Source organism: Carcharhinus amblyrhynchos, chromosome 8 (assembly GCF_965287045.1).
Source record: "Carcharhinus amblyrhynchos chromosome 8, sCarAmb.v2.hapA, whole genome shotgun sequence".
Classification (NCBI taxonomy): domain Eukaryota; kingdom Metazoa; phylum Chordata; class Chondrichthyes; order Carcharhiniformes; family Carcharhinidae; genus Carcharhinus; species Carcharhinus amblyrhynchos.
Window position 1 is genome coordinate 123,889,557 of NC_137331.1, and position 14,153 is coordinate 123,903,709.

The 14,153-nt window shown below is 47.4% G+C and overlaps 1 protein-coding gene across 2 annotated transcripts in view; it reads left to right on the forward strand.

Annotated features, from left to right (window-relative positions):
- osbpl1a (oxysterol binding protein-like 1A) overlaps positions 1-14,153 on the forward strand; it is a 224,085-nt gene that overhangs the window by 39,166 nt on the left and 170,766 nt on the right. For both annotated transcript variants that reach the window (XM_080194750.1, XM_080194751.1), the window contains exons 5-9: positions 305-416; positions 1,603-1,688; positions 4,994-5,138; positions 10,116-10,183; positions 11,374-11,418. In XM_080194750.1, the coding sequence (XP_080050876.1) occupies positions 305-416; positions 1,603-1,688; positions 4,994-5,138; positions 10,116-10,183; positions 11,374-11,418 (456 nt within the window). The remainder of the gene's footprint in view (positions 1-304; positions 417-1,602; positions 1,689-4,993; positions 5,139-10,115; positions 10,184-11,373; positions 11,419-14,153) is intronic.

Here is a 14,153-nt window from a genome sequence, read left to right on the forward strand (position 1 = left end):
GATTACCAGAGTTAGGTAGCACCACACAGTCCATCCTGTGTTTGCCCTGTATTTCAGTCAGGCTCCGTCTTGTGTTTTGATCACGGTCCCTCTCGTGTTTTCCCGTGTTTCGGTCGGGCTCTGTCCTGTGTTTGCCCATGTTTCGGTCGGGCTCTGTCCTGTGTTTTCCCGTGGTTTCGGTCGGGCTCTGTCCTGTGTTTTCCCGTGTTTCAGTCGGGCTCTGTCCTGTGTTTGCCCGTGTTTCGGTCGGGCTCTGTCCTGTGTTTGCCCGTGTTTCAGTCGGGCTCTGTCCCGTGTTTTCCAGGAGCTGGTCTTGCTGCTGTTACAGTTTGACGCAGACGCCGCTATCATTAATGGAGATGGTCAAACACCGAGAGCTGTCACTCAGGACGAGGAAATCCGATGCATGCTGCAAGGTAAAAACACAGAATTGCATTTATATAGCGCCTTTCATGATCTCAGGACATCCTGCCTGCGAAGCACGTTTTGAACTGTAGTCGACAAGCTAACAGAGGAAAAGCAGCATCTGCTCTGTGCGCAGCAAGATCCCACTAATAACGGTCTGATGATGCCCAGACAATCTGGTCTTCTGATAGTCATTAAGGGATAAATATTGGCCAGGACACCAGGGCTCCCTCCCTCACTCGTCGCCACCACCACCCCCCGCCCCCCCCACTCCCGAGAGGGTGGGCTCTGCGACGATGAGCCCGACACAATTATTGGAACCTCGTTTCAAAACATTCTGAGCTTCAGATGTAAGTAACGTCCTTATGCAGAATTAGACAGCCCTGTCAGAGTGAGGGCGGGGCTGGAAAATGCAGCGAGCCACCCAAAACTCCATTGACTTTGGCAGGACTGCAGGATCCCGGTCGTGGGAGGGTTGCGCCCTTTCTCTTACCGGCTTTGTACACCCAGCCCCGCTGCTCCCCAGGGCAGAGCAGTCAATGTAGGGGAGATATCTCTGCTGAAGTTATTTTTGATTTGATTTATTATTGTCACATGTATTAACATTCAGTGAAAAGTATTGTTTCTTGCGCACTGTACAGACAAAACATACCATTCATAGAGTAGGAAAGGAGAGAGTGCAGAACGTAGTGTTACAGTCACAGCGAGGGTGTAGAGAAAGATCAACTTAGTGGGAGGCAGGTCCATTCAAAAGTCTGACAGCAGCAGGGAAGAAGCTGTTTTTGAGTCGGTTGGTACGTGACCTCAGACTTTTGTATCTTTTTCCTGACGGAAGAAGGTGGAAGAGAGAATGTCCGGGGTGCTTGGGGTCCTTAATTATGCTGTCTGCTTTTCCCGAGGCAGTGGGAAGTGTAGACAGAGTCAGTGGATGGGAGGCTGGTTTGCGTGATGGATTGGGCTACATTCACGACCTTTTGTAGTTCCTGGTGGTCTTGGGCAGAGCAGGAGCCCAGACCAAGCTGTGATACAACCAGAAAGGATGCGAGGCAAGTTCACACAATGCGGACCTTAATTCCTCTGCCGATCGTGTGTGGGTAAGGGTGGGATTGAGGGAGAATTCGGGACTCTGCTATGCTTTGTCGTATCTGACCTGTTTCTAGAAACCCAAAGTCTGTCTTTTTTTTTAAAAACAAACAGCTGCTGAAATGACGCAGGAGAGAAAGCTGGAAGAGCTGCTACTGGCTGCTGCGCGGGAGGGAGATGTGGCAGAGTTAACAGCTTTGGTAAGTGCTGTCAGGTTAATCTGCCCATCATCAGCAAGGACAGTTCGAATGTTTAATGGTTTGTCTTCTTTCCCATTCGGGAATCTGGGACAGTTAGAAGAAAAGAGAATCTCGCAGCAGGGAGAACGTAACATATGAAATAGGAGCAGGAGTCGGCCAACTAGCCCTTCGAGCCTGCCCCGCCATTCAATAAGATCATGGCTGATCTGAAGTGGATCAGTTCCACTTTCCCGCTTTCTCCCCATAACCCTTAATTCCCTTGTCTATCAGAAACCTATCTACCCGTGACTTAAATAATATTTAGCGAGGTAGCCTCCACCACTTCAACGGGCAGAGAATTCCAGAGACTCACCACCCTTTGAGTGAAGAAGTTCCTCCTCAAGGAGGAACTTCTTCACTTCGCCGCGAGGTGGCGGATGGAGTTTAATGCGGAGAAGTGTGAGGTAATTCACTTTGGTAGGAGTAACAGATGTGTTGAGTATAGGGCTAACGGGAGGACTTTGAATAGTGTGGATGAACAGAGGGATCTAGGTGTATGTGTACATAGATCCCTGAAAGTTGGGAATCAAGTAGATAAGGTTGTTAAGAAGGCATACGGTGTCTTGGCGTTTATTGGTAGGGGGATTGAATTTAGGAGTCGCAGCGTCATGTTGCAACTGTACACAACTCTGGTGCGGCCGCACTTGGAGTACTGTGTGCAGTTCTGGTCCCCACATTACAGGAAGGACGTGGAGGCTTTGGAGAGGGTGCAGAGGAGGTTTACCAGGATGTTGCCTGGTATGGAGGGGAGGTCCTATGAGGAGAGACTGAGGGATTTGGGGTTGTTTTCGCTGGAAAGAAGGCGGCTAAGAGGGGATCTTATTGAAACGTATAAGATGATTAGAGGTTTAGATAGGGTGGGTAGTGATAGCCTTTTTCCTCGGATGGAGAAAGCTAGCACGAGGGGGCATGGCTTTAAATTAAGGGGGGGTAGTTATAGGATGGATGTCAGGGGTTGGTTCTTTACCCAGAGGGTGGTGAGGGATTGGAATGCCCTGCCTGCTGCAGTTGTAAATGCGCCTAGTTTGGGGGCGTTTAAGAGATCTGTGGATAGGTTTATGGACGAAAAGGGATTGGTTTAGATTAGTGGGTCAGTGTTTTTTTTTTAAAAAACTGGTCGGCGCAACATCGTGGGCAGAAGGGCCTGTTCTGCGCTGTAATGTTCTATGTTCTATGTTCAACTCCGATCTAAAGGAGGAGGCCATTTGGCCCATCACGTCTGGTCTTTCTGAAAGTGCTTTCCGATTAGCCCCTGGATGGAAGCAAATTCCTGCGGATGCTGGAAACTGGAACCAAAAGAGAAAACGCTGGAAAATCTCAGCGGGTCTGGCAGCATCTGTAAGGAGAGAAAAGAGCTGACGTTTTGAGTCCAGATGACCCTTTGTCAAAGCTCTGCAGAGCAAAGTTCCAGGGTCATCTGGACTCGAAACGTCAGCTCTTTTCTCTCCTTACAGATGCTGCCAGGCCTGCTGAGATTTTCCAGCATTTTGGATCCAGTTAGCCCTAATCCTCACTGCCCTTTACAGTCCTCTAAATTTTCCCTTTCAAGCATTTATCCCATTCCCTTCTGAAGTTTAAAGTTCATTTAGTGTCACAAGTAAGGCTTACATTAACACTGCAATGAAGTTACTGTGAAATTCCCCTAGTCGCCACACTCCGGCGCCTGCTCGGGTACACTGAGGGAGAATTTATCACGGACAATGCACCCTTACCAGCACGTCATTCCGACTGTGGGAGGAAACCGGAGCACCCGGAGGAAACCCACGCAGACACGGGGCAGGCTCCACACAGACAGACTGTCCGCTGTGCCGCCATGCTTCCATGCAGCCCCTTCCAGATCACAACAACCCGCTGCGTAAAAGAAATTCTCTTCATTTCCCCTCCTTTTCCTTTTGCCCATTCTGTTATCTCTGTGTCCTCTGGTTCCTGTTCCCCTGCCAGTGACAGGACTTTCTCCTCGGGCTGTGTTTATTTGTCTCCACACCAGAGGGAGCACTTCCTGTACCTCCTCAGCCGCTGCTATCAGTGTGCTGTCCCTTCATCGTTGCAGGTTTTTGTTAACTTATCATTTCGCAATCTTTCTCTGTTTGTACAAAACACTTTCTTCCGACGATTTAATAATTGCTAACGATACATAGTCAGGAGATCTCAATAAACGAGATTCTCAGTCCCAATGCGGAGTATCGATTGTAATGTTTAGTTTGAGGACACTTCTTTTTTGGTTTAAGAAAATCAGTCGAAATAAATTGCAGTGGCACAGTGGTTAGCACTGCTGCCTCACAGCGCCAAGGGCCCGGGTTCGATTCCTGACTTTGGGTGATTGTGCAGAGCCTGCACGTTCTCCCCGTGTCTGCATGGGTTTCCTCCGGGTGCTCCGGTTTCCTCCCACAGTCCAAAGATGTGCTGGTTAGGGTGGATTGGCCAGGATAAAATGCCCCTTAGCATCCAAAGATGTGTGGGTCAGATGGATTGGCCATGCAAAATTGTCCCTTAGTGCCCAAAGATGTGTGGGTTAGATGGATTGGCCATGCTAAATTGCCCCTTAGTGCCCAAAGATGTGCAGGTTAGGTGGATTGGACATGCTAAATTGCCCCTTAGCATCCAAAGATGTGCAGGTTAGGTGGATTGGCCATGCTAAATGTGTGGGCTGATGGATAAGGTGGGGGAGATGCTATTTCGGAGAATCAGGACAGACGCAATGGGCCAAATGGCCTCTTTCTGCACTATCAGGATTCTATGAAAGTCTTCGGATTGAGATATTTAAGATAATAAAAATCATGACTCAATACGAGACTGGAAAATATGACCTGGAGATTAAGAGTCACATTATTTCCCACACTGGTTCCCCAGGTCGGCTATCCGTTATTGGCCAAGACTTTGAACGTAAGAAATAGGAGCAGGAGTCGGCCATCTAGCCCTTCGAGCCTGCCCCGCCATTCAATAAGATCATGGCTGATCTGAAGTGGATCAGTTCCACTTTCCCACTTTCTCCCTTAATTCCCCTATCAGAAACCTATCTACCCGTGACTTAAATATATTTAGTGAGGTAGCCTCCACCACTTCAACGGGCAGAGAATTCCAGAGATTCACCACCCTTTGAGTGAAGAAGTTCCTCCTCCTTCACTGTACTGAAATCTCTGCAGTGGCCTTGACCCCTGGGTCAGAGTGTTACTCACTGAGCCTTGACTATCACCGTTTTTGGTCGGTATTCCGGAAACCAGGAGCTTTGATTGCCGCTAACGTGACTGTAATTTATTTATTTTCAGCTGAACAAGTCAAGTCCACCCAACGTGAACTGCGTGGACAAGTTGGGAAATACACCATTGCACTGTGCAGCGTACCGGGGCCAGAGGCTCAGTGCTGTAAAGCTTCTAAAGTGTGGTGCTGACCCCAGCATCAAGAATAACAACAGTAAGTAATGGCTGAAAATGAGGAGGAGGGGGGAGGAGGCCATTTGGCCCTTTGAACCTGCCCCACCATTCAACAAGATCATGACTGATCATCCCTCTCCCCACACCCTTCTCCACATCCCTTAATCCCCTTCGTACCAACAATCTAGCGATCTCTGCCTTGAACACACTGTGATTGAGCTTAAGCAGGCCTCTGGGTAGGGAATTCCAAGGATTCGCCACCCTCTGAGTGAAGAAATTCCTCCTCATCTGAGTCTCAAATGGCCAACTTCTAATCCCAAAACTGCAAACCCCCACGGTCCACATCCCTCCAACTAGGGAAAATATTCACAGCATTTACCCCAGTGATTGGTAAGCTAGTCTAGCGAGTGGGCTGCACGAGTGAACCCTCCTTCATCTCAAAGGGTTGTGAATGTAGCCCAATCCATCACACAAACCAGCCTCCCATCCATTGACTCTGTCTACACTTCCCGCTGCCTCGGGGAAAAGCAGCCAGCATAATTAAGGACCCCATGCACCCCGGATATTCTTTCTTTCACCTTCTTCCTTCGGGAAAAAGATACAAAAGCCTGAGGTCACGCACCAACCAACTCAAGAACAGCTTCTTCCCTGCTGCTGTTAGACCTACCTCGCATTAAGTTGATCTTTCTCTACACCCTAAATATGACTGTAACACTACATTCTGCATTCTCCTTATGTATGAACGGTATGTTTTGTATAGCGCACAAGAAACAATACCTCTCACTGTACGTTAATAATAAATCAAATTAAATCAAAATCAGTGGGCTTCAAGATTGAAATGGGGTTTCTTCACTAACCGTGACCCTGTGAATCAGATTAAATAATACACGCTGAATATTTCATTACCAATTATAGAAAATGCTTCATCATTTTGATATTAATGGAACTGTCATCAACTTCAAATGGTAAAAACTAAAGGAATATTGACTCTTTGGACACAGAGGGAGTGCACGGCTCTCACAGTCAGTGTTGTGAGTAATCAGCCCCCTCCTCACTTCACTCACCCTCGCTTTATGTGCAGATTACTTCAGCCACACCGGGAAGTGAAAAACTACACAGACGGGAACCAGCGGAATGTGGTGACCCCGCGCCTGCGGCAACGGTCAATAAAATGTCTCATGGGGCTACACTCGGGTCACGTGTGAACAAAGAACAAAATCAGCGTGGGGAAACAGGCCCTTCGGCCCAATGAGCCCACGCTGCCATCTCAACACCACCTCTACCCATGACCCCTATCTACCCCTGCCTCCGTCTCTAGGCTGCATATTGCCCCCTCCTGATGAAGACACTGTCCAGCCCCTTGAAGGATTTTATACGTTTTACTGAGATGATATGTGACGGTTCCAAACTGGAGGAAATGTTAGCCCAGTCTCTCCTCGTAACCTCCACCCTACCCCAGACACCAGCCGAGCGAACACTCCCTCTGTTCAATTTTAGCATCAAAATAATGATGTTTGCAGATAAAACAAACAGATTAACTGATCATGTCCGATTTTAATTGGGATTGGTAATTGGTGAGTCAATGTAAGCAGCTTACATCAGTTTGTGTCTTTGTTACAACCTGGATTGATTGGCCAGCGCAGGAGGCCACTCGGCCCATTGACTTCATACTGGCCGATCCAGTCTCCTCCCATTTTCCAGCTCTGAAGCCCTATAGGCTGTGGCACCTCGAGAGCTATCCAGATGTGATGAGGGGTTTCCGTTTCTCAACATCCTTTCAGAATCCCCCCGGCCCCCCAGAGCACCAGTGAATGGAAATAATTACCCCTCAAATGCTCCTACCAGTCACACGAACCCTATGTATCCTCGTTACTGATGTCATTATTAGAACATAGGATGTTGCCTTCGATGTTGCACCATCGCATTGATGTGAAACCAATCTAAAGCCCATCTAATCTACACTATTCCAATATCATCCATATGTTTATCCAATGACCATTTAAATGCCCTTCATATTGGCGAGTCCACTACTGCTGCAGGCAGGGCATTCCACGCCCTTACTACCCTCTGAATAAAGAACCTACTTCTGTCATCTGTCCTATATCTATCACCCCTCCATTTAAAGCTATGTCCCCTTGTGTTAGCCATCACCATCTGAGGAAAAAGGCTCTCACTGTCCACCTTATCTGATCATCTTGTATGCCTCTATTTAAGTCACCTCTTAACCTTCTTCTCTCTAACGAAAACAGCCTCAAGTCCCTCAGCCTTTCCTCATAAGACCTTCCCACCATACCAGGCAACATCCTGGTAAACCTCCTCTGCACCCTTTCCAATGCCTCCACATCCTTCTTATAATGCGGCGACCAGAACTGTACGCAATACTCCAAGTGTGGCCACACCAGAGTTTTGTACAGTTGTAACATGACCTCATGGCTCCAAAACTCAATCCCTCTACCAATAAAAGCTAACACACCGTACGCCTTCTTAACAACCTTATCAACCTGGGTGCCAACTTTCAGGGATCTATGCACATGTACCCCGAGATCTCTCTGCTCATCCACACTACCAAGTATCTTACCATTAGCCCTGTATTCTGTATTCCTGTTATTCCTTCCAAAGTGAATCACCTCACACTTTTCCGCACTAAACGCCATCTGCCACCTCTCAGCCCAGCTCTGCAGCTTATCTATGTCCCTCCGTTACCTGAACATCCTTCCGCACTGTCCACAGCTCCACTGACTTTAGTGTCATCCGCAAATTTACTAACCCATCTTTTATGCGCGCATCCAGGTATTTACAAAAATGACAAACAGCAGTGGCCCCAAAACAGATCCTTGTGGTACACCACTTGTAACTGAACTCCAGGTTGAACATTTCCTGTCAACCACCACCCTTTGTCTTCTTACAGTTAGCAAATTTCTGATCCAAACTGCTAAATCGCCCTCAATCCCATGTCTCCATCTTTTCTGCAATAGCCAACCACGGGGAACCTTAACAAACCTTTTTCACAACAATAGATCCTTTCCTACCCATTATCTCTGGATTCCTACCCCGTTCTCTCTGGATTCCTCAGAATTAAATCTCCCCTCAGCTCCCTCCGTTCTAAGGGAAACTCCCCCAGCCTGTTCAGTCTTTCCCCCCTCACTAACATTCTCCAGTCCCGACAGAATCCTGTATAAATCTCCTCTGCACCCTCTCCACTCTGTTCCACGTCCTTCCTGTCATGCGGGAACCAGTAACGGTGCACTGTTGTGTCTAACTAGTGTTTTACCCACTGCCAGCACAACCTCCCAGCTCCTATATTCTGAGCCTGTAATGAAGAAAAGTAGTCCGTATGTCTTTTTAACCACCTGTCCAGCTACCTTCAGAGATTTGGGGACCTGCACTCCAAAATCCCACTCATTTATTTATTTATCAGTCACAAGTAAGGCTTACATTAACGCTGCAATGAAGTTACTGTGAAAATCCCCTAGCCGTCACACCCCAGCGCCTGTTCGGGTCAATGCACCCTAACCAGCACGTCTTTCAGACTGTAGGAGGAAACCGGAACACCCAGAGGAAACCCACGCAGACACAGGGAGAACGTGCAAACTCCATGCAGATAGTGACCCAGCTGGGAATCGAACCTGGGTCCCGTGCGCTGTGAGGCAGCAGTGCCAACCACTGTGCCACCCTTATTTCTGCACATACCTCAGTATTTTTTTTTTAATCCTTTATTTCATTGATTCATGTAACATGGGTGTCGCTGGCTGGGCCAGCGTTTACTGCCTATCAATAGTTGCCCGAGGACAGTCGAGAGTCAACCACATTGCTGTGGCTCTGGAGTCACATGTAGGCCAGACCAGGTAAGGACGGCAGATTTCCTTCCCTACTTTCTGTGCATTCCCTTTGCCCCGTTTGATGTCCCTAAATGTATCAGCTGATACATCTCAGGACTGAGTCCCTTTGCCAATGACCCATCCACCCCCATACCTCCCTGTGGTCTGCAGTTTTATCTCATTATCGAGCACATCGCTTATACACCACCTGCAAACTTTTTAATCTGCCGCCTAAACATGTCTAATTATTGATGCGTGACATAAAAAATTAAGCGGCCCAGTGGTGAGTCCTACAGAACCGCGCTGGAAGTAGCCTTACAGTCACACCAGCAGCACTGGACTCTGTCTGCCTCGTTATCCAGAGCTGGTATTTGATTTCTCCCAGTGAGCTGGCCCCTATGGCAACCAGAGTTATCGCCTCAGCAAATTGTTCCAAATTTAAACTCAGATTACCCACTTCCCCTCAGTCCCTCTGGCCCGGGACAGGACGTTGCACAGTTCCTGCTGCGGCTTGTGTTTATTTCACAAGTTCTTGGTTATGAAAAGGATTATTTCCCCATAGAATCTTACTGCAAGAAAAGAGGCCACTCAGCCCAGAGAACTGTACCAGCCTCCCCCTGCTCTCCCCCAACTCACCCCATCAACATTTCCTGCTGCTCCTTTTCTCCCCTGTGTGTTCATCCGCATTCCCCTTAAATACATCAGTGCCATTCACCTCGGGGTGGGAGTTCCACATTCTCCCTGTTCTCTGGGTAACAGAGATTCACAGTAAAAAGTCTGACAACACCAGGTTTTAGTCCAACCTATTTATTTGATAATCATTATCAAATAAATAGGTTGGACTAAAACCTGGTGTTGTCAGACTTTTTACTGTGTTTACGCCAGTCCAACGCCGGCATACCCACATCATAACAGAGATTCTCCTGATTTCCCCGTTGGAGTTACTGAAGATATTTCTCCAGCCATTTGGATTCCGTGAACCCACATCCATACATGCACACGTGAATATGACACCAACACGTGCACACTCTCACAGTGCACATATTCACACACAAATACATGCATGCACGCGTGTGCACCCTCATGCACTCTCGTTCGCGCGCACTCTCACATCAACACATGCGTTCATAGTCACACACTGTCTCATTTTGATTGAAGTGATCTTTGGCTCCTAATCATTTCTGTGTTTTCTTTAATAGACCAAGTGCCACTTGATTTGGCTCGCGGTACAGAAATCAAACTTGTCCTCGGTGCAAAATCCAGCAAGGTTTGTCTGTCTCTCCTGCATATCCTTCCAAAGTATCTGATTTTTGCTGTCAGTGTGAGCTCAGTGCGACTTCAGTTCCATTCCTGTAAAACCCCCTTTGGAAGCTTACTTCTCCAGCCCCGTTTCCATGCTGTAAACCTCTGTGACTCTCTAAATGTGGGCAATTGGGATTAACTTAGGGCTCTTTGTAAAAAAAAAAAGGGCAGCATGGACAAGTTGGGCCGAATGGCCTGTTTCCATGCTGTAAACCTCTATGACTCTGTAAAAGCTCAAGGTTACGATTACTGCAAACTTTTCAATATCTTTGTCACTGAGTGACCAGTTTGTAAAGTGTAAACCTAACTGTTTGCTCTCAGCCTGATTGTTATAAAGGGGAAGCTGATCCACCCCACCCCCGGCCGGAGAACCTCACTTCATAATCTGTTAAAGTCTGTGTGGGAAATATTACAATTGGCTCTTCAGCAGCTTTTAATGATTAAATCAAAATAACTCCCTGAGACCCTCTCTGTAAAAGCAACAAGTAAAACTTTATTTATCTAACTCACAGGTTAACTAAACTATTAACAAACCGAATAAAACATGATTCTAATGGAATGCTGTTTAGATAAATACAATTCACGCTTATTAACAAAAAATAGCATTCTTAGTCAGCCTCTAAATTACAGCCAGGTTTGATCTTCTGGAATCTCCTGTCTCCTTTCTGCTTTTGATTTCTTCTGTCTGGAACCTCTGCCTGCATTTGGTACCTTTACTATTCAGATGAGGTTTTCTTTTAAGACATAAATGAGACTGTGAGCTAAAAGCTATCTGCTGTGGCAAAGCGCAGTTGCTGTGCCTCTCTGGAGCTGCGAGCTGTGGTAGGTGCTCTTTTTCCATTTGTACAACTGCCCCCCTGTCTCTTATACCCCTGATGACATACCAATATCCCCACAGGAGGATTGGTTCTGAAGTTACCAAAACACAAACTTAAATCTAATGAGCTGCTGGTAGCTAAGTGCGTAGTTTTAAGCTGGTTGGTTAAAATTCAAATGCCTGAAGCTGTATCCTGTAACTGTTATAATTCTGTCTACAAATAACTAGCAGAATTTGCAAAAAGGCATAAATCTGAGAGAATTGTTGGAAGAGGTATGGTCTTTAAATGGCTGGGCAAAGTGGATAATGCAACTAATATCAGTTTGTTATCTTTTCAGGGGATGTATAAGATGGTGCAAAGGTTTGAAGGACCACTTCTTAAGGTAACAGCTTTCCATGAATCTGTAACAGATTGTTGATATCAGTATAATAGAACAATTGCAAGAAGTGACCCTACTGCATTGTACAGGTCAAAGTTCACGGGGGGGGGGGGGAAGGTGTACAAGTCAAGGTTCACGGGGGGGGGGGAAGGTGTACAGGTCAAGGTTTACGGGGGGGAAGGTGTACAGGTCAAGGTTCACGGGGGGGGGGAAGGTGTACAGGTCAAGGTTCACGGGGGGGGAAGTTGTACAGGTCAAGGTTCACGGGGGGGGAAGGTGTACAGGTCAAGGTTCACAGAGGGGGGGAAGGTGTACAGGTCAAGGTTCACGGGGGGGGGAAGGTGTACAGGTCAAGGTTCACAGAGGGGGGGAAGGTGTACAGGTCAAGGTTCACGGGGGGGGAAGGTGTACAGGTCAAGGTTCACGGGGGGAAGGTGTACAGGTCAAGGTTCATGGGGGGGTGAAGGTGTACAGGTCAAGGCTCACGGAGGGGAAGGTGGGTGCGGCAACTCTGAGATACGGGGCCTTGGGAGATGCAGTTGGTTGCATGTTTTCTGGAGATGGCCCACAGAAGCAGGAGGAGGCCATTCAGCCCATTGAACCTGCTCCACCATTCAATGCGATGATGGCTGCTACCCACATGATCCCCATAACCCTTTACGTTAAGATGAATCAGAAATCTCTACCCTAACCAAACTGAATGACTGAGCTCCCAGTTCCCTGGGGCAGAGAATTCCAGAGACCCACAACCTTCGAATGTAAAGAAATCTTTCCTCGTCTTGGTCCTAAGTGGCTTCTCTCTTGTTTTAAAATTGTGCCCCTGGTTCTAGACTCCCTTACCAAGGGAAACATCTTGGCTGCGTCTACCCGGTCTATTCCTTCAAGGAATCTGTAGGTTTCAGTGACATCAATTCTCACTCTTCAGAACTCGCGAGAATACCGGTCCAGTTTGCCCAGTCTCTCTGCAGAACACAGAACCACCATCCCCGGGACAGCAAATGGAGTTTTGGCAGAGTATCAAATTCTCCGTTGTCGCCGGCAACGGGGCATCCACAAACCAGAGCAGAGGATCCCATCTGACCGATACCATCGAGGAGGACAAGGGCAGCAGATACCTGGGAACACCACCTCCTGAAAGTTCCCCTTAAACCTCTCACCATCCTTCAAAATACTTTGCCATTCCTTCACTGGGTCAAAACCACAGAATCCTTACAGTACAGAAGGCCATTCAGCCCATTGAGTCTGGCCTGGTTCTCTGAAAGGGCATTCTACCCAGTCCCACTTCCCTGCCTTATCCTGTAACTGTGCATGTTCTCTTTTCAGATCGCAATCTAATTCCCTTTTAAACACCTCCAATCAAACCTGCCTCCACCATCCTCTCAGGCAGGGTGTCCCAATCCAAACATCCTCTGGGTAAAAAGAATTTTCCTTCTACTTCCTTTAATCAATAACTTTTACCCCTGAGTTCTTGATGCTGTCCTGAGTGATTTGATTTGATTTATTATTGTCACGTGTATTAACATACAGTGAAAAGTATTGTTTCTTATGTGCTGTACAGACAAAGCATACCGTTCATAGAGAAGGAAAGGAGAGAGTGCAGAATGTAGTGTTACAGTCACAGCGAGGGTGCAGAGAAAGATCAACTTAATGCAAGATAGGTCCATTCAAAAGTCTGACAGCAGCAGGGAAGAAGCTGTTCTTGAGTCGGTTGGTACGTGACCTCAGACTTTTTCCCAATGGAAGAAGGTAGAAAAGAGAATGTCCGGGGTGTGTGGGGTCCTTAATTATGCCGGCTGCTTTTCCGAGGCAGTGGGAAGTGTAGACAGAGTCAATGGATGGGAGGCTGGTTTGTGTGATGGACTGGGCTACATTCACGACCCTTTGTAGTTCCTTGCGGTCTTGGGCAGAGCAGGAGCCCATACCAAGCTGTGATACAACCAGAAGGAATGCTTTCTGTGCTTGTGCATCTGTAAAAATTGGTGAGAGTCATAGTGAACGTGCCAAATTTCCTTAATCTTCCGAGAAAGTAGAGCATTGGTGGGCTTTCTAAACTATTATGTTAGCATAGAGGGGCCAGGACAGATTGTTACCGATCGGGACATCGAGAAACTTAAAGCTCTTGATAAATTCTACTTTGTCCCTGTTGATGTAAAGAGTAACATGTTCACCTTTCCACTTCCTGAAGTCGATGACAATCTCCTTTGTTTTGTTGACATTGAGGGAGAGATTATTGTCACCGCACCAGTTCACCAGATTCTCTGTCTCATTCCTGTACTCTGTCTCGTTCCTGTACTCTGTCTCGTCATTGTTTGAGATCCGACCCACTACGGTGGTGTCATCAGCAAACCTGAAAATCGAGTTGGAGGGGAACTTTGCCACACAGACGTCGGTATTGAATTCGATGATCGGCCATGATCAAGATGAATGGTGGAACAGGCTCGAAGGGCGGAATGGTCTCCTGTTGCTTCCAGTTTCTATGTTTATCCACCCCTAGTCATTGGCATAGGACCTCAGCAGAAAATCCAAGGTTGACACTCTGGTGCAGTGCTGAGGGAGTGCTGCACTGTCAGAGATGCTGTCTTCCAGATAAGGCAATAAAACAAGGCCCTCTCTGTCCTCTTGGGATCTTCTTTCATCGTCTTAACACCTCAGTTAAATCACTGTTGACACACGTGAGAATACAAAGCCAGACTGTCCAACCTGTCTCCTTATTAATTCCTCCCTACGTGTTCTCTGCT